This window comes from Cucumis sativus, chromosome 5 (genome assembly GCF_000004075.3).
Source record: "Cucumis sativus cultivar 9930 chromosome 5, Cucumber_9930_V3, whole genome shotgun sequence".
Lineage (NCBI taxonomy): Eukaryota > Viridiplantae > Streptophyta > Magnoliopsida > Cucurbitales > Cucurbitaceae > Cucumis > Cucumis sativus.
In genome coordinates this window covers 15,938,532-15,963,071 of record NC_026659.2, presented here as the reverse complement: position 1 = coordinate 15,963,071, position 24,540 = coordinate 15,938,532, and the positions used below count along the sequence as shown (strand labels likewise).

Sequence of the window (24,540 nt, the reverse complement as noted above, 5' to 3'; positions counted from 1 at the left end):
TTTAACTCCGGCTGGTTTCCTTCAAGCATTACCCATTCCGGACCGTGTGTGGGAAGATATTAGTATGGATTTTATTGAGGGCCTCCACAGTTAGTTACAGGGGGAGGTTAAAAGGGAGAGATGGAAGGAAAGATGGGGGTTGGTTAATCAGTTTCTGGAAGTGGAGGGGCTGTATTTTCTGGAGAGCAGAATTACAGAAGTTGTTCAGTTACTTTAATCTTAGAAAGTGTTTTCCATTATCCTAAACTACTTTTGATGTTTGAATGTTTTATTTTATACTTGGTTATTGTCTGTAATAGTACTTGTTTGTTCGGTGTTTTCAAGACTGGTTTGAGTATTGTATTCTGTAATAGTTTGGTTGCTTAATGAACAAATAAGAACCATTACTTGGTGTTCTATCAGCTTCTCAATCAAGCATACACATCTCAATAAGGTATTATACATGCAATCAAACAATCACAACATACATACCATTTACTCAAAACGACCTAAAACATGCTCAAAACGACCTAAAACGTGCTCAAAACGTGTCTAACTTTCACTGCAACTTTCAAAACGACCTAAAACAGCTTACGTGCAGGTTCGTAACTCATAACCTACGAAAAAAGTTCAAATATTGTGAAAAAAGCACTACAAGACCCAAAATGGCAACCAAGTGTGTAAGTGCAACAAACTTAGTTCAAACCAACCTAAAACGTGCTCAAAACGTGTCTAGGTATTACTTGAGTTTTCAAAACGACCTAGCAAATCCTAAGGGTAAGTTCGTAACTCATAATCTACCGAAAAGGTTGAAAAAAGCATTTCAAGACCAAAAATGACAACCATGTGTGTAAGTGCAACAAACTCAATCTAACCTAAAATGTATTCAAAACGTGTGTAAGTATCACTTGAATTTTCAAAACGACCCAGCAATGCTTAAGTGTAAGTTTGTAACTCACAACCTACCAAAATTTCAAAAAGTGTGAAAAAAGTACTTCAAGACCCAACATGTCAATCAAATGTGTTTAAAACTTAGTGTCAAACCAACCTAAAACGAGTTCAAAACGTGTCTAAGTATCACTTGAACTTTCAAAACGACCTAAAAAAGCTTACGTGTAGGTTCGTAACTCATAACCTACGAAAAAAGTTCAAATAGAGTGAAAAAAGCACTACAAGACCCAAAATGGCAACCAAGTGTGTAAGTGCAACAAACTTAGTTCAAACCAACCTAAAACATGCTCAAAACGTGTCTAGGTATTACTTGAGTTTTCAAAACGATCTAGCAAATCCTAAGTGTAAGTTAGTAACTCATAATCTACCAAAAAGGTTGAAAAAAGCATTTCAAGACCAAAAATGACAACCAAGTGCAACAAACTCAATCTAACCTAAAATGTATTCAAAACGTGTGTAAGTATCACTTGAATTTTCAAAACGACCAAGCAATGCTTCAGTGTAAGTTTGTAACTCACAACCTACCAAAATTTCAAAAAGTATGAAAAAAGTTGTCAATCGAGGGGTGGAGACGTATCTAGGGTGTTTTTCTATGAACACACCTAAACAATGGGTTAAATGGCTAGCTTGGGCTGAATTAAGCTATAATACAACAGTCCGTACAGCCACATTGATGACCCCCTTCGAGGCCCTCTATGGGCGACCACCCCCCTCTATATTACCATATGTGAAGGGCTCGAGCCGGGTGAATGATGAAGTAGACCATTTGATGAAAGAAAGAGATGAAATTTTGGGCGTTTTGAAGGCCAATTTACTGAAAGCACAGCAGCGAATGGTCAAATATGCTAATGCTAAAAGACGGGAGGTGCAGTTTGAGGTTCATGATTGGGTTTATGTGAAGTTACGCCCTTACCTACAGTCCCTCTCAGCCGTTTTAAGCACTCCAAATTGGCCCCAAGATTCATTGGGTCATTTATGATCGTGGCACGAATTCGTTTCGTTGCATACCGTTTGGCCCTTCCCAAGGAATCGCTTATACACCCGGTCTTTCATGTTTCTGTTCTTCGCAAGGTCGTGGGTTCAAACAGGCCATTATTCCCAATTTCAAAAGATTTGGCTGCTGATTTGTCTATGCAAGTGTCTCCGGTAGAAGTATTGGGAGTTCGCAAAACAATAGAAAAGGAGGACAACTTAGAAGTTTTGATCCGTTCGAGTGAGGGGACACTTGAAAGTGCAACGTGGGAACAAGCTGCTCTTATTCAAGAATCAGTTTCCTGAATTCCACCTTGAGGACAAGGTGGCTATTTGGGGGGCGGGTAATGATAGACCTCCCATAGTAAAGGTGTATTCCCGTAGAGACAAGAATAGGAAGAAGAAAGAATGATTGAGAGTTAGTTGGTATTTTTCTATTTGTGTGGGCCCTTAGGAATGTGTTTGTTAGAGTGGGGCCAAGTATTTTGTTATTTCTCTAAGCAATTACTTAAGTTTCTTGAGTGGAAGGGTATGGGTATCTTGATTTTGGTATAGACTCTCATTAGAGAAGTGTGTAGAGATTGGGGAGCTCTCAAATCCTCCCCCACAGTTGATAAATAAAATTTTGGCTAAAGCCTTGACAAAAGCTAATGTAGAACATCCCCCTTCTTTATGTTTCTTGAGTTTTATCCTAGAGGAGGTGTTTGAATTACCATTTTTATAGTTTAGGATTAGTTATTTGAATTAACAATTTTGTATCTTGAGTTAGTTATAAGTAAACTAACTCAACCCCAAGTTAGTTTAACAACTCTTGTAATCTCCAGCCTATAAAAAGGCTTCTCATTTTCATTAATAAATGATAAAAAAAAAGGCATTATACATAAAGATTTCCTAGCTTTGCAATTACAGCATCAAAAGCAATGTACAGTTCAGATGAGACTTTATTCCAGTATAGAGTAGCTCTGTAATTGCAGATCAAGAAAGTGAATGTAGCATGGAAATCCCAAATTCAACATTTGGAAGTTAGCAATTGACAATCTCATTAGTAGGCAGTGCACCCATAATAAAATGTAAGATTTTTAGAACCCTAAAAATTCAAGTAACTTGCAACTAGTCATTGTCATGACCATCAATACTACGATTAGTGGATCAGCACAAAATACAAAACAGTAAGACAGTAAATCTTTAAAAACCTTACTTCTGTTTTAACTTGCTCAAGAAGAATGTTGCAAAAAGTATATCAACAAGAGTTCCTTCAAACATGACCTACAGGAAGAAGGGTAAAACAACAACATCCTGTCAAAAATCATTTAATGTGATTGAGATCTTTTAGCATGACTGCTTGAGAACTTTTAGCACAACCGGGCAGCAACTTCAATAACAGAAAAACATGCATAATGTAGGAAGACAGCAGATTTCAAATTATGACATTGTATTTATGAATGTCAGGCGATACATTAATGTTCCAAAATTCAACCAAAGTATGGGGTGAAAGATATATAAGAATCTTCCACGATAAGGCCAAGACCAGGATATCCTTATCCAAAAAAAGAAAAAACTAATCAACCAAAGTAAATTCCATGTATGATTGGGAATTATGGCCATACCTTTGCCAAAAGAACTTCGAGGAAATGGAAAAACTGGAGATGTTGCTCATGTATCATTCCCGAACCAGGATTGGGGTAGAGCAAATGGTCAGCAATTTGCTGGATTACCAAGCAGAAAATAACTTATATTAGAAAAAATGAACAATACATACCCACATATTACTGAAATTTTATGAAACAGATTTCAAGCAACCAATTTTTATATTGAAATGTGATCTCACAACTATTTTTATTTTGAAAAGCGATTTCAAACAACTATGGCTGTCTCATCACGCTTCATGTTATCCAATAATACTACAGGATTAACAAAGCCATGCCATGCTAATAATAAGGAATGTCGTGATAACCTTAAATAAACCATACTGCACGTCAAAGGCTGCCCGTGTAATGTTCTCCATGACATCTTTAAAAATACCACCACCATCAATTCCTGCCTCCTCAACTCCAAATTCATTAACAAAAGACACACGTATCTGCATGCAGAAAAGTGAAGCAATTGACCCAACACAAACAAGAAAAAACTAATAAACAATTACAAGTAACTCTGCAACTATAGGATGCAGAAGAGGGAAGGGGTCGTTTTCACGAGGGCAAAGAAAAAGATAGAAAAAAGTAAGATAACAATTTCATTTTTCATAAATCATGGAAGTCTGAAATTACCGATCCTTGAAGATCAACTTCAGACAATGCACTCATCTGACTGAAAGCATCTTCCAATATATGATTTCGTCGAATTCTAAACCGGTTTCTGGCAAAAACAGCAAGAGATCCATTCCTTTGCCTAGCTGCTGCTAGTTGTGTCTGTGAAATGAGTTATAGAGAAAGTAACCATAAATAAAAAATATCTTACATATTTCTATAACTAACAGTCGTCCAAGAAATTCAATATTGTGGATAAGGAAACCAAAAAAATAACTTGCTTACAGTGAAAATCTTAACCCTGCTAGTAAACGGTACTAAAAAGGGAACTCGCTTGTGTATATCATTTGCTCTGGTATTTTCTATCACTGCCTACAAAGAAACAAGGCCAAGTAAATAATTAGAATTACGATCAGATAGCAGGTCGTTAGAACCAAAACATTCATTGAGAACAATTACCTGTGAAATGAAATAATCATTCATCGCGTCAGCATGGAAGTCACTGGGTGGTGTAAACTGCCGTCTATTGTTCCAGTCTTGCAACTACAACGAGACAATTTAATCTTAGTAGATCGACAAAATGATGCATGGATAAACAATCTTGGAACTTTGGACTCCCCTGGAAGGATCGATATCCTTGACTTTGGTTTGAAGCTTGCATGGATAAACCTTTTCATTCATTTTTCATTGATTATTCATCATTGTTCCTGAAAATCAAAGGAAATTCTCTCAATTTTATATATTACTAAAATTAGGATACATATAAGTCTTAACTAGTCTCATAGCACCCTCCATTCATCTTCCCCTACACTGGCTATGGTATCAAAATGCTCAATTAAGTAATACGTCTACTAACGAACTTGAAAACAAAACACATCACACTAAAAAACACAAACATCCCTTTAACCCAACAGAAGCAGCTCTTTTTACCCTTGCACTCACTATCACATTACTATCATGTTTGTCAACTGTCAAACTAACTCTTTTAAGTTATTTAGTGTGACACTACAAAGTTATGAACACCATAATCTTAATTAAAACCTTTTAATAAACAAATGCCAAGTTACTACTCAACAATGGCAAGGAATTCAAAAAACATGACAGCTATCCTAATTGGTTGAAAATGAGAAAAAGAAAGTTAGCCAGACAACCTGTTTGGACTACAAAGCCAGCAGATACGATTCCTCAAATTTGACCATTCACTCTCCATACTCCACAAGTCTTCAAGCACATGATGCTGCCTTCTTTCAGATGAGCAACATCATTCCGATCTTAACAGTCAGAAGAGCAAATCAAATCAATCCTAGCATATTCACAAATCACAACTAAAAAGTACAAACATTACAAAATAAAACATGCAGCGATATCAACAAGCATTCTGATAAATAATTAGCCAATTAATTGACATTACAAAATAAATAAAGAAAAAAATCATTGGAAAGATCACTGCTTAAATGAAATTTGAAATATCTCCCAATAGTTTTGATCGGTTACCCGAGTTGTGAGAGTGATCGGTTGATATTGCGTGCTTCCTTCAAGCGCTCCCCAGCTGCACCTGTTAGCTTCTGCCTCCGGAACCAGGTAAATCAATAAGATTTATTCTACTTGTTTTAAAGCTACTTAAACCATCTGCCAGTCTCTGCACAATAAAGTACTAGTCAGAAATGTACCTTGTCTCATACTGAGTTACTTTTTCACATGATTTTTGCTAGCAGGATAAATTAGTTTAAGCTCTAGAAGGAACCAACTTATCCCCTTAAGGGAAACCAAAACAAATAATTAAGAATAATGAGGATACGAAGTGGTCCTCGAGAGTAACCAGTTACAAACCTAATGAAAAAGCAAGATACAATTGTTATATTTTTGAAGTTCAGTTTTTCTTTAAGCCAACTTGAGACAAGAAGTAACCAACTGATGTGTAATGAAAATACTCACTTCAGAAATTTCTTTTGGTTTTCCACTGAGAAACTTTTGATAACTTCCCAAAACATCTCAATGACATAATGCTCCTGAAAGCATGAAATAAAAATTCAAATTCCGAAGTTCCCACATTTGGTTTTTCAATCCAGCAGAAGCATTAAAAAAGTGAAGATATTTCTCCGTTTCCTATCACAAATTTCTTGATCATGGTTGTGCCTGACCAAACAGAGCATTACAAACAATACAAGTCCAAAGTTTGTTTTCATAGTCATAGAAACATAAGAGAGGACTAGAAGTCTGAATAATGGTAATCAATTTATCACCCAGTTTCAAACACTAATACAGGCATATACATTGTATGAATTCGAAATTAATTGAAAAATATTAAAAAGAATCTAAACGATGACCAACTCCCTAAACTCCAAAGACTTCAAAACCATCTCCCAATTACCCGGGTGAGATCTTCCAACATCATCTACAATTTTGAAGTTTAATTGACTTGACATCACAATTCCGATTGCACTACAATAAATCTAGTATTCGATATCCTAAACCAAGAATTGTTCAACCTCCAAAGGAAGATTAATTGTAACTAATCTTCTTGCAAGATTTCAAATTTTCAAAATTTTATCGAACACAATATGCAAAACAATTACGCAGAAAAGAAAAGAAACAAAAATACATATATAGAAAAAAGGGTTTAATAGAACTTACCCTATGATAACCACTTGAATAAGTAGTATGTGTCCGTAGGTCATCAACATCCAAGCTGTCCAGTGAACCTGATATTGAAAGCTGAAATGAAATAGACCAGTCAAAGACAGCAACTCGATTTATCCTGGAACCACAAAAGACCAGCAACAAAACTTCATAGTATTTAGCCATTGGTCCATGATTTGACCTAAATTAGGGTTCTCTTTATGTTTTTCTTATCATTTCCCATCGCAAGGGAATTTTTTTTCCCACATCTTTTCCCCTTACAAGGACTTCAGTTGTCACCACTTAGAGTCCATGTAGGCTAAAAATAATCTAGTTCACTTTGTTTATTTCTCAGATTTTAATGATTAGTAAAATTCTGCCTCTACACTTTTACGAGCATTGTGCCTCTTCGAAAATGAACAACTTGAATCTTAAGGAAGACTAGTTTCCTTATCCAGAACCTGAATCTTCACTTCATCAAGGAAACCCACATCTATTCCTTCAGGTGAACTCAATAAGGAAGACCCTGATGCCTCTAGGGTTTAGGCTTTGGTTGGTTGCTGCCCAGATCACAAGATCAAGTGTACTCCTAATCATTCTAGGTTCTTGCTTTAATTAGTTTAGTGTTTCACGTCACATGAAAATTAAAGGTCGACAATGGCACATTATCAAAACTACTAACCCCCTCCCCCCTCCCCCCACCCACACACCCACACAATAAGAAGAATAAAAATGCAAATCTAAGTGCTTAACCCTACTGACTTTGTATGGTCTAGGAGAAAAAATGTTCCTCCTTTAACATACTTCTTTCCCAAATAGTATAATTAATACTAGCATGAAACAGGATTCAAGGCACATGAGGCAGTTGATGTGCAATGATAAACGAGTCATCAAGAGATTATATAACAGCAAAACAGCCTTTTCATGCAAACCACGTTACTATCTCAGTGAGTTAGTGATACCTGGAATTCATGCTCATTGAACATGTTGATCCATTCTTTCTGTATAAGCTGCTGAATCCCTCTCAAAAAATGAGAACTTTGCTGTCGTATCTGAGGAGGACATGTTTTCAATCAACATTGGAGTAGGGAGACACATTGGATAAACAAGGGACAAACTATGCTGAAAGTTCAAACGATGATTGGCAACAAGATGAATGAATGTGATGACATTTTCACAGGTGACACGACGGTTTTTTCCTCCAGGAAGTAGCTCTTCTTCAATTTGCTTTCCATATTCATTGTTTATAATAACAAAATATAGCTCTAGTTCAGGAATGTCACCTTCATAATTTAAGATAAGAAGTGAGAAAAAGATTCTACCAGGATACTAGATTGATCTAGATCATTGATCAACAGGCTAAGTGTGGTATCAGCTAAAAGTGATACCAGGATACTAGATTGATCTAGACCATTTTTCCATCGCATTAATCTATTTGTTTCATTTTTACACCTAAATGTTTAAAAGAATTTCAACAATTTTTGTAAATGCTTTTTTTTTTTAATTTAATTTATCAATGCCTTTTACAATATGTCAAAAAGGTTATGATCAGAATACATCCAACTTTTAGAAACATAAAATAAAATCTGAAAAACATATAATTTTATTTATTATTTTTGTTTTCTTTGGTAGAAACAACTTTAATTAATTTATTCCACACAATCTGTAAAAATTGAGTGAGGATATGAAATTGTTAATACACAGGATGGGAGTGATGGGAAGTGCTTCAAAAGGATCCACGTCTAGTGAAAGAATGATTACGGACAAGGGAAAGGGAATAATGAATGAGGAACAAGTTCAAGAAGAAAAAAGTGAACAAAAAACTAACAACCGGTGGTGGATGAGGGAGTTGGAGTACCATGTGCACCAAATATCCGTGAGATACCCCTTTTTGACATGAGGCTACGAAAACTGGAGGTGTCGATATTTAAAGGAGAGGAAGAAGAGAATGTGGATGGATAGCTACAACGTGTGGAGCGCTATTTTGTGGTGAATATCTGACGGAGAGAGATAAGTTGGATGCGGCGGTCCTGTGCTTGGAGGGGGAAGCTTTGGACTGGTATCAATGGAAGGAGGATAGAAAGAAAATCGGCAGCTGGACAGAATTCCGATAGCTTCTGTGGGCCAGATTCAAAGCGTCCGACCAAGGTCGTGGGTTCAAACAGGCCATTATTCCCAATTCCAAAAGATTTGGCTGCTGATTTGTCTATGCAAGTGTCTCCAGTAGAAGTATTGGGAGTTCGCAAAACAATAGAAAAGGAGGACAACTTAGAAGTTTTGATCCGTTGGAGTGAGGGGACACTTGAAAGTGCAACATGGGAACAAGCTGCTCTTATTCAAGAACAGTTTCCTGAATTCCACCTTGAGGACAAGGTGGCTCTTTGGGGGGCGGATAATGATAGACCTCCCATAGTAAACGTGTATTCCCGTAGAGACAAGAATAGGAAGAAGAAAGAATGATTGAGAGTTAGTTGGTATTTTTCTATTTGTGTGGGCCCTTAGGAATGTGTTTGTTAGAGTGGGGCCAAGTATTTTGTTATTTCTCTGAGCAATTACTTAAGTGTCTTGAGTGGGAGGGTATGGGTATCTTTTTGGACATATGATGGAATTAAAGAGCTCACCTGTCTTAAAATAACGATCAGGCATCTGATGTCCTTTAACGATAGTGGCTTCTCCTGCTCATAAAACTCCTCATTGTCAATTATTATGAGCATGTGCCTGATTGATAAGGAAAGAAGTGATCAGGACATGCCGAATCTTATAACATACCATATAATTATATAACATCAGATGAGGAATTAAAGCGAAATTCAAAAGTAGAGGAACAGGAATAAAGAAGATAATCTTACTTGTACACAGGACAAAAAACAGCCAAAGGTAATAGCCAACCAGGTGCATCTCCTGATAAATATGCCAATTTCTCTGAAAAGGATGACCATTTTTTATTCTCGTGGCAGTTTTTAATAAAACTCCAGAGTACTGGAACTAACTCCATTCTGTATGCTAGAATAGTCATAATTTTTTATGTCCCACACCAAGTTGTACTTAAAAAGATCTTTTCAAAAAAAATCTATAGAGTTTTTTTTTCTTTTTTAAACGAAGTACATGCATGTTATGTTTCTCGTTATTGAGAAAACATGACCTTTAAACCATTACTAACGCCATTATATCCAAACAGCAAGGTACACAAACCTAGTAGAGGATGACACATGCAACTTTGTCCATTGGGTAGAGAGAGGTGTGAAATGTGAATGTCCGCCACAGTAAAGGAAGAGTAAGAATTTGAGAGGAGAAACTCCAATTGGGATCAACACGTGGGCAACAACATGGCTTCTTACCAACATGAGAACTCAAAAGAGACAGCAGATGTTCTAGAGAAGCCAATGAACTCTTGGAATGTGAATCTGCACTTTCCTGCAATAGTTTGAGTGTGAATTAGTTCTCTGAAAACACCTGCAGAGGATAATCCACGGCAAAACAGAATGTCTATAAAAAAAACCACTTGCAAGTAGAAAAAAAAGGAAGTACATTTATACCTTCCCTGTCAAAGTGATATCCCTAATCAACGCATATGCATTTCTTTCCAGGAAGTAACCAACAATTTTACAAACCCATGGGAGTTCAGGTTGTAATAAGAAAATAATTGTGTCTAACAATAGAGTTGCAGGTGTGTTAGAGTTCACAGGTGCAGCCAAAAGTTGATTCCTCAATTGGTTTCTATCAAGAACAACATCAAGTAAGAATAATTCAGAGGAAAAATAAAGACAACTTATCATATATATAAATAAGATTAGTCTGAATTCGTTAGCTGAAGGTAAAAAAACCTTTATGTCAATTATATATATCTGAACAAAATCTAAGAAATATATCACTTTTCAACAAAAGAAATATATCATATACAATTAAAGGATCATAGCATAGAAAGCCAACAAAATCAACAATGATAGATCAAACATCTGTTTTTCCATTCAAAACGTTAAAAAGGATAAGTTTTTAATAAGGAATGTTGAAATGGAAAAAACTAATTACCTATTATGGTGTACAGTCTGGATGCAAGCATATGCAAATTTCTTAACTCTCTAATCCACTAAGGCCTTGTTAAGTACATAATCCTTGCTAGCGAAAATGCTCAACATATCCCCTATATATGTAAGAGAGAGAAAGGTAAGAAAGTACTAACACTAAGAGATATGTGCTATCAATTAGAACACTTTAAGATGATATTATCAATTAGAAAACCAAGCATAAAGCAACATAAGGGAAAATAACAAACAAGGGCACCACAGTGGTTCAGAAACCAATCAATATTTTCATTTGTCACTTTTATAATAATTTCCCAAGGGAAAATCCTCATAACAAGCCTCGTTTTCCCCCTACTATGGAACGAGGAGGATTCCTCCTCATTTCAAAGCCCTCGTCAAACTCAATGCTAAGTTTGACTGCTCCCTTCGGAGTGACAACAAGCCTTGTTTTCCCCCTAATGTGGATCGGGGAGGATTCCTCCTCTTTTCAAAGCCCTCATCAAACTCGATGCTAAGTTTAGAACGCTAAGAGTAGGTGGTTTGGTTTTGGTTAGGCCAAAAGTAAAGTTTTCTGCTAAAAGCTCTGATAGTTAGGGAACTCAACACATTCTACTTGACCGAACCAAGTTGGATCTTTGTTTTTTTATGGGATTTTTCTAATGTATATTGCATGTGTTGTTTGTTTTTTTATAGCTCTTGATTGTCTAACCTTTTTACGTTTTGCATTTGCATGTCTCTCTTTGTTTCTTTGGTATGCAATGTGGTAACAAGGTCTTGCTAGAACCGGTGGGCTAACCTTTCTATGGTTCTAAACTTAGTTTCTAAGTTTGACTGCTCCCTTCGGAGTGACAACAAGCCTCGTTTTCCCCCTACTATGGAACGGGGAGGATTCCTCCTCTTTTCAAAGCCCTCGTCAAACTCAATGCTAAGTTTGACTGCTCCCTTCGGAGTGACAACAAGCCTTGTTTTCCCCCTAATGTGGATCGGGGAGGATTCCTCCTCTTTTCAAAGCCCTCATCAAACTCGATGCTAAGTTTAGAACGCTAAGAGTAGGTGGTTTGGTTTTGGTTAGGCCAAAAGTAAAGTTTTCTGCTAAAAGCTCTGATAGTTAGGGAACTCAACACATTCTACTTGACCGAACCAAGTTGGATCTTTGCTTTTTTATGGGATTTTTCTAATGTATATTGCATGTGTTGTTTGTTTTTTTATAGCTCTTGATTGTCTAACCTTTTTACGTTTTGCATTTGCATGTCTCTCTTTTGTTTCTTTGGTATGCAATGTGGTAACAAGGTCTTGCTAGAACCGGTGGGCTAACCTTTCTATGGTTCTAAACTTAGTTTCTAAGTTTGACTGCTCCCTTCGGAGTGACAACAAGCCTCGTTTTCCCCCTACTATGGAACGGGGAGGATTCCTCCTCTTTTCAAAGCCCTCGTCAAACTCAATGCTAAGTTTGACTGCTCCCTTCGGAGTGACAACAAGCCTTGTTTTCCCCCTAATGTGGATCGGGGAGGATTCCTCCTCTTTTCAAAGCCCTCATCAAACTCGATGCTAAGTTTAGAACGCTAAGAGTAGGTGGTTTGGTTTTGGTTAGGCCAAAAGTAAAGTTTTCTGCTAAAAGCTCTGATAGTTAGGGAACTCAACACATTCTACTTGACCGAACCAAGTTGGATCTTTGCTTTTTTATGGGATTTTTCTAATGTATATTGCATGTGTTGTTTGTTTTTTTATAGCTCTTGATTGTCTAACCTTTTTACGTTTTGCATTTGCATGTCTCTCTTTTTGTTTCTTTGGTATGCAATGTGGTAACAAGGTCTTGCTAGAACCGGTGGGCTAACCTTTCTATGGTTCTAAACTTAGTTTCTAAGTTTGACTGCTCCCTTCGGAGTGACAACAAGCCTCGTTTTCCCCCTACTATGGAACGGGGAGGATTCCTCCTCTTTTCAAAGCCCTCGTCAAACTCAATGCTAAGTTTGACTGCTCCCTTCGGAGTGACAACAAGCCTTGTTTTCCCCCTAATGTGGATCGGGGAGGATTCCTCCTCTTTTCAAAGCCCTCATCAAACTCGATGCTAAGTTTAGAACGCTAAGAGTAGGTGGTTTGGTTTTGGTTAGGCCAAAAGTAAAGTTTTCTGCTAAAAGCTCTGATAGTTAGGGAACTCAACACATTCTACTTGACCGAACCAAGTTGGATCTTTGCTTTTTTATGGGATTTTTCTAATGTATATTGCATGTGTTGTTTGTTTTTTTATAGCTCTTGATTGTCTAACCTTTTTACGTTTTGCATTTGCATGTCTCTCTTTTGTTTCTTTGGTATGCAATGTGGTAACAAGGTCTTGCTAGAACCGGTGGGCTAACCTTTCTATGGTTCTAAACTTAGTTTCTAAGTTTGACTGCTCCCTTCGGAGTGACAACAAGCCTCGTTTTCCCCCTACTATGGAACGGGGAGGATTCCTCCTCTTTTCAAAGCCCTCATCAAACTCGATGCTAAGTTTAGAACGCTAAGAGTAGGTGGTTTGGTTTTGGTTAGGCCAAAAGTAAAGTTTTCTGCTAAAAGCTCTGATAGTTAGGGAACTCAACACATTCTACTTGACCGAACCAAGTTGGATCTTTGCTTTTTTATGGGATTTTTCTAATGTATATTGCATGTGTTGTTTGTTTTTTTATAGCTCTTGATTGTCTAACCTTTTTACGTTTTGCATTTGCATGTCTCTCTTTTGTTTCTTTGGTATGCAATGTGGTAACAAGGTCTTGCTAGAACCGGTGGGCTAACCTTTCTATGGTTCTAAACTTAGTTTCTAAGTTTGACTGCTCCCTTCGGAGTGACAACAAGCCTCGTTTTCCCCCTACTATGGAACGGGGAGGATTCCTCCTCTTTTCAAAGCCCTCGTCAAACTCAATGCTAAGTTTGACTGCTCCCTTCGGAGTGACAACAAGCCTTGTTTTCCCCCTAATGTGGATCGGGGAGGATTCCTCCTCTTTTCAAAGCCCTCATCAAACTCGATGCTAAGTTTAGAACGCTAAGAGTAGGTGGTTTGGTTTTGGTTAGGCCAAAAGTAAAGTTTTCTGCTAAAAGCTCTGATAGTTAGGGAACTCAACACATTCTACTTGACCGAACCAAGTTGGATCTTTGCTTTTTTATGGGATTTTTCTAATGTATATTGCATGTGTTGTTTGTTTTTTTATAGCTCTTGATTGTCTAACCTTTTTACGTTTTGCATTTGCATGTCTCTCTTTTGTTTCTTTGGTATGCAATGTGGTAACAAGGTCTTGCTAGAACCGGTGGGCTAACCTTTCTATGGTTCTAAACTTAGTTTCTAAGTTTGACTGCTCCCTTCGGAGTGACAACAAGCCTCGTTTTCCCCCTACTATGGAACGGGGAGGATTCCTCCTCTTTTCAAAGCCCTCGTCAAACTCAATGCTAAGTTTGACTGCTCCCTTCGGAGTGACAACAAGCCTTGTTTTCCCCTAATGTGGATCGGGGAGGATTCCTCCTCTTTTCAAAGCCCTCATCAAACTCGATGCTAAGTTTAGAACGCTAAGAGTAGGTGGTTTGGTTTTGGTTAGGCCAAAAGTAAAGTTTTCTGCTAAAAGCTCTGATAGTTAGGGAACTCAACACATTCTACTTGACCGAACCAAGTTGGATCTTTGTTTTTTATGGGATTTTTCTAATGTATATTGCATGTGTTGTTTGTTTTTTTATAGCTCTTGATTGTCTAACCTTTTTACGTTTTGCATTTGCATGTCTCTTTTTGTTTCTTTGGTATGCAATGTGGTAACAAGGTCTTGCTAGAACCGGTGGGCTAACCTTTCTATGGTTCTAAACTTAGTTTCTAAGTTTGACTGCTCCCTTCGGAGTGACAACAAGCCTCGTTTTCCCCCTACTATGGAACGGGGAGGATTCCTCCTCTTTTCAAAGCCCTCGTCAAACTCAATGCTAAGTTTGACTGCTCCCTTCGGAGTGACAACAAGCCTTGTTTTCCCCCTAATGTGGATCGGGGAGGATTCCTCCTCTTTTCAAAGCCCTCATCAAACTCGATGCTAAGTTTAGAACGCTAAGAGTAGGTGGTTTGGTTTTGGTTAGGCCAAAAGTAAAGTTTTCTGCTAAAAGCTCTGATAGTTAGGGAACTCAACACATTCTACTTGACCGAACCAAGTTGGCTCTTTGCTTTTTTTATGGGATTTTTCTAATGTATATTGCATGTGTTGTTTGTTTTTTTATAGCTCTTGATTGTCTAACCTTTTTACGTTTTGCATTTGCAAGTCTCTCTTTTGTTTCTTTGGTATGCAATGTGGTAACAAGGTCTTGCTAGAACCGGTGGGCTAACCTTTCTATGGTTCTAAACTTAGTTTCTAAGTTTGACTGCTCCCTTCGGAGTGACAACAAGCCTCGTTTTCCCCCTACTATGGAACGGGGAGGATTCCTCCTCTTTTCAAAGCCCTCATCAAACTCGATGCTAAGTTTAGAACGCTAAGAGTAGGTGGTTTGGTTTTGGTTAGGCCAAAAGTAAAGTTTTCTGCTAAAAGCTCTGATAGTTAGGGAACTCAACACATTCTACTTGACCGAACCAAGTTGGATCTTTGCTTTTTTATGGGATTTTTCTAATGTATATTGCATGTGTTGTTTGTTTTTTTATAGCTCTTGATTGTCTAACCTTTTTACGTTTTGCATTTGCATGTCTCTCTTTTGTTTCTTTGGTATGCAATGTGGTAACAAGGTCTTGCTAGAACCGGTGGGCTAACCTTTCTATGGTTCTAAACTTAGTTTCTAAGTTTGACTGCTCCCTTCGGAGTGACAACAAGCCTCGTTTTCCCCCTACTATGGAACGGGGAGGATTCCTCCTCTTTTCAAAGCCCTCGTCAAACTCAATGCTAAGTTTGACTGCTCCCTTCGGAGTGACAACAAGCCTTGTTTTCCCCCTAATGTGGATCGGGGAGGATTCCTCCTCTTTTCAAAGCCCTCATCAAACTCGATGCTAAGTTTAGAACGCTAAGAGTAGGTGGTTTGGTTTTGGTTAGGCCAAAAGTAAAGTTTTCTGCTAAAAGCTCTGATAGTTAGGGAACTCAACACATTCTACTTGACCGAACCAAGTTGGATCTTTGTTTTTTTATGGGATTTTTCTAATGTATATTGCATGTGTTGTTTGTTTTTTTATAGCTCTTGATTGTCTAACCTTTTTACGTTTTGCATTTGCATCTCTCTTTTGTTTCTTTGGTATGCAATGTGGTAACAAGGTCTTGCTAGAACCGGTGGGCTAACCTTTCTATGGTTCTAAACTTAGTTTCTAAGTTTGACTGCTCCCTTCGGAGTGACAACAAGCCTCGTTTTCCCCCTACTATGGAACGGGGAGGATTCCTCCTCTTTTCAAAGCCCTCGTCAAACTCAATGCTAAGTTTGACTGCTCCCTTCGGAGTGACAACAAGCCTTGTTTTCCCCCTAATGTGGATCGGGGAGGATTCCTCCTCTTTTCAAAGCCCTCATCAAACTCGATGCTAAGTTTAGAACGCTAAGAGTAGGTGGTTTGGTTTTGGTTAGGCCAAAAGTAAAGTTTTCTGCTAAAAGCTCTGATAGTTAGGGAACTCAACACATTCTACTTGACCGAACCAAGTTGGCTCTTTGCTTTTTTTATGGGATTTTTCTAATGTATATTGCATGTGTTGTTTGTTTTTTTATAGCTCTTGATTGTCTAACCTTTTTACGTTTTGCATTTGCAAGTCTCTCTTTTGTTTCTTTGGTATGCAATGTGGTAACAAGGTCTTGCTAGAACCGGTGGGCTAACCTTTCTATGGTTCTAAACTTAGTTTCTAAGTTTGACTGCTCCCTTCGGAGTGACAACAAGCCTCGTTTTCCCCCTACTATGGAACGGGGAGGATTCCTCCTCTTTTCAAAGCCCTCATCAAACTCGATGCTAAGTTTAGAACGCTAAGAGTAGGTGGTTTGGTTTTGGTTAGGCCAAAAGTAAAGTTTTCTGCTAAAAGCTCTGATAGTTAGGGAACTCAACACATTCTACTTGACCGAACCAAGTTGGATCTTTGCTTTTTTATGGGATTTTTCTAATGTATATTGCATGTGTTGTTTGTTTTTTTATAGCTCTTGATTGTCTAACCTTTTTACGTTTTGCATTTGCATGTCTCTCTTTTGTTTCTTTGGTATGCAATGTGGTAACAAGGTCTTGCTAGAACCGGTGGGCTAACCTTTCTATGGTTCTAAACTTAGTTTCTAAGTTTGACTGCTCCCTTCGGAGTGACAACAAGCCTCGTTTTCCCCCTACTATGGAACGGGGAGGATTCCTCCTCTTTTCAAAGCCCTCGTCAAACTCAATGCTAAGTTTGACTGCTCCCTTCGGAGTGACAACAAGCCTTGTTTTCCCCTAATGTGGATCGGGGAGGATTCCTCCTCTTTTCAAAGCCCTCATCAAACTCGATGCTAAGTTTAGAACGCTAAGAGTAGGTGGTTTGGTTTTGGTTAGGCCAAAAGTAAAGTTTTCTGCTAAAAGCTCTGATAGTTAGGGAACTCAACACATTCTACTTGACCGAACCAAGTTGGATCTTTGTTTTTTTATGGGATTTTTCTAATGTATATTGCATGTGTTGTTTGTTTTTTTATAGCTCTTGATTGTCTAACCTTTTTAAGTTTTGCATTTGCATCTCTCTTTTGTTTCTTTGGTATGCAATGTGGTAACAAGGTCTTGCTAGAACCGGTGGGCTAACCTTTCTATGGTTCTAAACTTAGTTTCTAAGTTTGACTGCTCCCTTCGGAGTGACAACAAGCCTCGTTTTCCCCCTACTATGGAACGGGGAGGATTCCTCCTCTTTTCAAAGCCCTCGTCAAACTCAATGCTAAGTTTGACTGCTCCCTTCGGAGTGACAACAAGCCTTGTTTTCCCCCTAATGTGGATCGGGGAGGATTCCTCCTCTTTTCAAAGCCCTCATCAAACTCGATGCTAAGTTTAGAACGCTAAGAGTAGGTGGTTTGGTTTTGGTTAGGCCAAAAGTAAAGTTTTCTGCTAAAAGCTCTGATAGTTAGGGAACTCAACACATTCTACTTGACCGAACCAAGTTGGCTTTTTCTTTTTTTATGGGATTTTTCTAATGTATATTACATGTGTTGTTTGTTTGTCTATAGCTCTTGATTGTCTCACCTTTTTACGTTTTGCATTTGCAAGTCTCTCTTTTGTTTCTTTGGTATGCAATGTGGTAACAAGGTCTTGCTAGAACCGGTGGGCTAACCTTTCTATGGTTCTAAACTTAGTTTCTAAGTTTGACTGCTCCCTTCGGAGTGACAACAAGCCTCGTTTTCCCCCTACTATGGAACGGGGAGGATTCCTCCTCTTTTCAAAGCCCTCGTCAAACTCAATGCTAAGTTTGACTGCTCCCTTCGGAGTGACAACAAGCCTTGTTTTCCCCCTAATGTGGATCGGGGAGGATTCCTCCTCTTTTCAAAGCCCTCATCAAACTCGATGCTAAGTTTAGAACGCTAAGAGTAGGTGGTTTGGTTTTGGTTAGGCCAAAAGTAAAGTTTTCTGCTAAAAGCTCTGATAGTTAGGGAACTCAACACATTCTACTTGACCGAACCAAGTTGGCTCTTTGTTTTTTTATGGGATTTTTCTAATGTATATTACATGTGTTGTTTGTTTTTTTATAGCTCTTGATTGTCTCACCTTTTTACGTTTTGCATTTGCAAGTCTCTCTTTTGTTTCTTTGGTATGCAATGTGGTAACAAGGTCTTGCTAGAACCGGTGGGCTAACCTTTCTATGGTTCTAAACTTAGTTTCTAAGTTTGACTGCTCCCTTCGGAGTGACAACAAGCCTCGTTTTCCCCCTACTATGGAACGGGGAGGATTCCTCCTCTTTTCAAAGCCCTCGTCAAACTCAATGCTAAGTTTGACTGCTCCCTTCGAAGTGACAACAAGCCTTGTTTTCCCCCTAATGTGGATCGGGGAGGATTCCTCCTCTTTTCAAAGCCCTCATCAAACTCGATGCTATGTTTAGAACGCTAAGAGTAGGTAGTCTGGTTTTGGTTAGGCCAAAAGTGAAGTTTTCCCCCATTTTTTATGGGCTTTTTCTAATGTATATTGGATATGTTGTTTGATTTTTTTTATAGCTCTTGATTGTCTTACTGTTTTATGTTTTGCATTGTCAAGTCTCTCTTTTCTTTCTTTGGTATGCAATGTGGTAACTAGGCCTTGCTAGAATCGGTGGGCTAACCTTTCTATGGTTCTACATTTAGTTACTAATTAAGTTTGATTGCTCCCTTTGAAGTGACAATAAGTTTTGTTAATGTCGACCCTTTTCTAAAGGGATTTAGTTCATTGTGGCTAGACAAGAGGCTTCTAACTCATGTTTGACAAGACAAATTTGTTAAAACCATCCCAGTTTCTAAAGAGAGCCTCCTATCCTTTTTTACTCTATCTAGGCTAGGTTTGGACTAAGTGCATCATAGGTAAGTCACGACAAAGCAACAAAGGAAGACAAAGCTAGAAAAGTATCCATGCACTTATTTATTATACATTCAATCAAGCATTCACAACACACATACCATTTTCTCAATCATGCATTCACATCTCAATAAGAAATAGCTAAAAGGAGCTTAAAACAAAAAAGACAGCAGCTTATGCTCAAATTTCAGCACATATACTCATCAAAATTCAGAATTTCACATCATAAACCCGAGCTCAGTGCTCAAGGGTTGCCAATCATGCTTTTTATGCAAGATCTAATTAAGCTAAGAAGGTATAATGCTCATTATTGTATGGAAAGAATTCTGAAAAATTTTGAAATTTGGGCAAAATTTGAACCCCCAAGTTTACACTAAACATGCAAGCTAAGCAAGCTATTACCCACACCCACTCAAAAAATTGCTTTTTCTGTCCTAAAAGCTTTTGAAAATCAAAGTAAATGGAGAAAAATAAGGGGGGAACTTTGGACTCCCCTGGAAGGATCGACATCCATGACTTTGGTTTGAAGCTTGCATGGATAAACCTTTTCATTCCTTTTTCATTGATTATTCATCCTTGTTCCTGAAAATCAAAGGAAATTCTCTCAATTTTATATATTACTAAAATTAGGATACATATAAGTCTTAACTAGTCTCATAGCACCCTCCATTCATCTTCCCCTACACTGGCTATGGTATCAAAATTTTCAATTAAGTAATACGTCTACTAACGAACTTGAAAACAAAACACATCACACTAAAAAACACAAACATCACTTTAACCCAACAGAAGCAACTCTTTTTACCCTTGCACTCACTATCACATTACTATCATGTTTGTCAACTATCAAACTAACTCTTTTAAGTTATTTAGTGTGACTACAAAGTTATGAACACCATAATCTTAATTAAAACCTTTTAATAAATAAATGCGAAGTTACTACTCAAGAATGGCAAGGAATTCAAAAAACATGACAGCTATCCTAATTGGTTGAAAATGAGAAAAAGAAAGTTAGCCAGACAACCTGTTTGGACTACAAAGCCAGCAGATATGATTCCTCAAATTTGACCATTCACTCTCCATACTCTACAAGTCTTCAAGCACATGATGCTGCCTACTTTCAGATGAGCAACATCATTCCGATCTTAACAGTCAGAAGAGCAAATCAAATCAATCCTAGCATATTCACAAATCACAACTAAAAAGTACAAACATTACAAAATAAAACATGCAGCGATATCAACAAGCATTCTGATAAATAATTAGCCAATTAATTGACATTACAAAATAAATAAAGAAAAACAAGCATTCTGATATTTTTCTATTTGTGCGGGCAGCCGATGTTCACAAAACAGCGTTTCGAACCCACGAGGGGCCCTATGAATTCCTTGTGATGCTGTTTGGGTTGAAACGCTTCGGCAACATTCCAATCAATCATGAGTGATGTTCTTCGCCCATATTTACGCAAGTTTGTTTTGGTTTTCTTTGATGACATCTTAATTTACAGCAAGTCCTTGGACGAGCATTTGCACCAATTGGCAATGGTTTTGGAAACTCTAGTAGCTCATCAACTGGTAGCCAACTTTAAAAAATGCCAATTTGCGGTTGACAAAATTGAATACTTGGGCCATGTTATTTCTTCAGAGGGGGTGGCAGCGGATCCAACAAAAATAGAAGCGATGGTTAAATGGCCAGCACCCAAGAACGTGAAGGAGCTAGGTGGGTTTTTTGGGGCTAACGGGGTATTATCGGAAATTCGTTGCAAACTACGGTTCTATTGTGCTGCCCCCCTTGACACAACTGTTAAAAAAAGGTAACTTTAAGTGGAATGAGACGACCGAGAACGCATTTCAGCAGTTAAAAGTCAGCAATGATGTCTGTCCCGATGCTAGGTATTCCTGATTTTTCACAAAGTTTTGTGCTGGAAACTGATGCTTCGGGTGTGGGTATTGGGGCTGTCCTAATGCAAAATCAACGACCAGTGGCCTTTTTCAGTCAAGCTTTACCTATTACCCATAGGTTTAAGGCTGTTTATGAACGGGAGCTTATGGCAATAGTGCTGGCTGTTCAAAAATGGCGACCATATCTATTGGGTAAGCCTTTTGTGGTGCGTACAGATCAGAAAAGTTTGAAGTTTCTTCTTGAACAACGGGCTATCGGGGAGAATATCAGAGATGGATCGCTAAACTATTGGGGTATGATTTTGTGATTGAGTACAAGAAAGGATTGGAAAACAAAGCGGCCGATGCCTTATAGAGATTACCACCGGTATTTGAATTGGGCCTCGTAAGTATTGTGGGCGGGCTAAACCCTTCGGTTTTCATCGATCAAGTGGCTGGAAATGAATCTCTTAACAATATTCGATTGTCCTTGATAAATGGACAGCCAGCTCCAGATGGATATTTGCTACAAGGAGGAGGATTCACCTAATATTACTTTATTATTAGCTGAGTTCCATAACAGCCCGATAGGGGGACATCATGGTGCATTGAAAACATATCAAAGGCTAGCAAGGGAGGTATATTGGCGAGGTATGAAAGCCCATATCCGCACCTATGTTGCTGAATGTTCCGTGTGTCAGCAAGCCAAATACTTGTCTTTAACTCCGGCTGGTTTCCTTCAAGCATTACCCATTCCGGACCGTGTGTGGGAAGATATTAGTATGGATTTTATTGAGTTTTATCCTAGAGGAGGTGTTTGAATTACCATTTTTATAGTTTAGGATTAGTTATTTGAATTAACAATTTTGTATCTTGAGTTAGTTATAAGTAAACTAACTCAACCCCAAGTTAGTTTAACAACTCTTGTAATCTCCAGCTTATAAAAAGGCTTCTCATTTTCATTAATAAATGATAAAAAAAAAAGGCATTATACATAAAGATTTCCTAGCTTTGCAATTACAGCATCAAAAGCAATGTACAGTTCAGATGAGACTTTATTCCAGTATAGAGTAGCTCTGTAATTGCAGATCAAGAAAGTGAATGTAGCATGGAAATCCCAAATTCAACATTTGGAAGTTAGCAATTGACAATCTCATTAGTAGGCAGTGCACCCATAATAAAATGTAAGATTTTTAGAACCCTAAAAATTCAAGTAACTTGCAACTAGTCATTGTCATGACCATCAATACTACGATTAGTGGATCAGCACAAAATACAAAACAGTAAGACAGTAAATCTTTAAAAACCTTACTTCTGTTTTAACTTGCTCAAGAAGAATGTTGCAAAAAGTATATCAACAAGAGTTACTTCAAACATGACCTACAAGAAGAAGGGTAAAACAACAACATCCTGTCAAAAATCATTTAATGTGATTGAGATCTTTTAGCATGACTGCTTGAGAACTTTTAGCACAACCGGGCAGCAACTTCAATAACAGAAAAACATGCATAATGTAGGAAGACAGCAGATTTCAAATTATGACATTGTATTTATGAATGTCAGGCGATACATTAATGTTCCAAAATTCAACCAAAGTATGGGGTGAAAGATATATAAGAATCTTCCATGATAAGGCCAAGACCAGGATATCCTTATCCAAAAAAAGAAAAAACTAATCAACCAAAGTAAATTCCATGTATGATTGGGAATTATGGCCATACCTTTGCCAAAAGAACTTCGAGGAAATGGAAAAACTGGAGATGTTGCTCATGTATCATTCCCGAACCAGGATTGGGGTAGAGCAAATGGTCAGCAATTTGCTGGATTACCAAGCAGAAAATAACTTATATTAGAAAAAATGAACAATACATACCCACATATTACTGAAATTTTATGAAATGTGATCTCACAACTATTTTTATTTTGAAAAGCGATTTCAAACAACTATGGCTGTCTCATCACGCTTCATGTTATCCAATAATACTACAGGATTAACAAAGCCATGCCATGCTAATAATAAGGAATGTCGTGATAACCTTAAATAAACCATACTGCACGTCAAAGGCTGCCTGTGTAATGTTCTCCATGACATCTTTAAAAATACCACCACCATCAATTCCTGCCTCCTCAACTCCAAATTCATTAACAAAAGACACACGTATCTGCATGCAGAAAAGTGAAGCAATTGACCCAACACAAACAAGAAAAAACTAATAAACAATTACAAGTAACTCTGCAACTATAGGATGCAGAAGAGGGATGGGGTCGTTTTCACGAGGGCAAAGAAAAAGATAGAAAAAAGTAAGATAACAATGTCATTTTTCATAAATCATGGAAGTCTGAAATTACCGATCCTCGAAGATCAACTTCAGACAATGCACTCATCTGACTGAAAGCATCTTCCAATATATGATTTCGTCGAATTCTAAACCGGTTTCTGGCAAAAACAGCAAGAGATCCATTCATTTGCCTAGCTGCTGCTAGTTGTGTCTGTGAAATGAGTTATAGAGAAAGTAACCATAAATAAAAAATATCTTACATATTTCTATAACTAACAGTCATCCAAGAAATTCAATATTGTGGATAAGGAAACCAAAAAAATAACTTGCTTACAGTGAAAATCTTAACCCTGCTAGTAAGCGGTACTAAAAAGGGAACTCGCTTGTGTATATCATTTGCTCTGGTATTTTCTATCACTGCCTACAAAGAAACAAGGCCAAGTAAATAATTAGAATTACGATCAGATAGCAGGTCGTTAGAACCAAAACATTCATTGAGAACAATTACCTGAGAAATGAAATAATCATTCATCGCGTCAGCATGGAAGTCACTGGGTGGTGTAAACTGCCGTCTATTGTTCCAGTCTTGCAACTACAACGAGACAATTTAATCTTAGTAGATCGACAAAATGATGCATGGATAAACAATCTTGGAACTTTGGACTCCCCTGGAAGGATCGACATCCTTGACTTTGGTTTGAAGCTTGCATGGATAAACCTTTTCATTGATTATTCATCCTTGTTCCTGAAAATCAAAGGAAATTCTCTCAATTTTATATATTACTAAAATTAGGATACATATAAGTCTTAACTAGTCTCATAGCACCCTCCATTCATCTTCCCCTACACTGGCTATGGTATCAAAATGCTCAATTAAGTAATACGTCTACTAACGAACTTGAAAACAAAACACATCACACTAAAAAATACAAACATCCCTTTAACCCAACAGAAGCAGCTCTTTTTACCCTTGCACTCACTATCACATTACTATCATGTTTGTCAACTGTCAAACTAACTCTTTTAAGTTATTTAGTGTGACACTACAAAGTTATGAACACCATAATCTTAATTAAAACCTTTTAATAAACAAATGCGAAGTTACTACTCAAGAATGGCAAGGAATTCAAAAAACATGACAGCTATCCTAATTGGTTG

General features: G+C 37.7%; 2 protein-coding genes across 3 annotated transcripts; both read right to left on the bottom strand.

The window, feature by feature from the left end:
- Window positions 1-2,825: 2,825 nt before the first annotated feature.
- On the bottom strand, window positions 2,826-4,844 carry LOC116403676 (E3 ubiquitin-protein ligase UPL6-like). The gene is made up of 6 exons (XM_031885114.1): window positions 4,608-4,844; window positions 4,434-4,520; window positions 4,170-4,310; window positions 3,857-3,982; window positions 3,510-3,608; window positions 2,826-3,168 (listed from the first exon to the last, which is right to left on the bottom strand). The coding sequence occupies exons 1-6, from the start codon at window positions 4,629-4,631 to the stop codon at window positions 3,097-3,099; spliced, it is 549 nt and encodes a 182-aa protein (XP_031740974.1). The 5' UTR covers window positions 4,632-4,844; the 3' UTR covers window positions 2,826-3,096.
- Window positions 4,845-5,363: 519 nt separating this feature from the next.
- Window positions 5,364-24,118, bottom strand: LOC116403675 (E3 ubiquitin-protein ligase UPL6-like). Of its 2 annotated transcripts, XR_004216463.1 has the most exons (10): window positions 23,891-24,118; window positions 23,717-23,803; window positions 23,453-23,593; window positions 23,140-23,265; window positions 22,825-22,923; window positions 22,416-22,483; window positions 6,783-6,863; window positions 6,084-6,157; window positions 5,643-5,787; window positions 5,364-5,419 (listed from the first exon to the last, which is right to left on the bottom strand). XR_004216463.1 is itself a non-coding variant. In XM_031885113.1 (9 exons), the coding sequence occupies exons 1-8, from the start codon at window positions 23,912-23,914 to the stop codon at window positions 6,085-6,087; spliced, it is 699 nt and encodes a 232-aa protein (XP_031740973.1). In that variant the 5' UTR covers window positions 23,915-24,118; the 3' UTR covers window positions 5,838-5,978; window position 6,084. The 2 variants fall into 2 exon arrangements, 1 of the variants encoding a protein (XP_031740973.1); XM_031885113.1 differs by lacking the exons at window positions 5,364-5,419; window positions 5,643-5,787 and adding an exon at window positions 5,838-5,978.
- Between the last annotated feature and the right edge of the window lie 422 nt (window positions 24,119-24,540).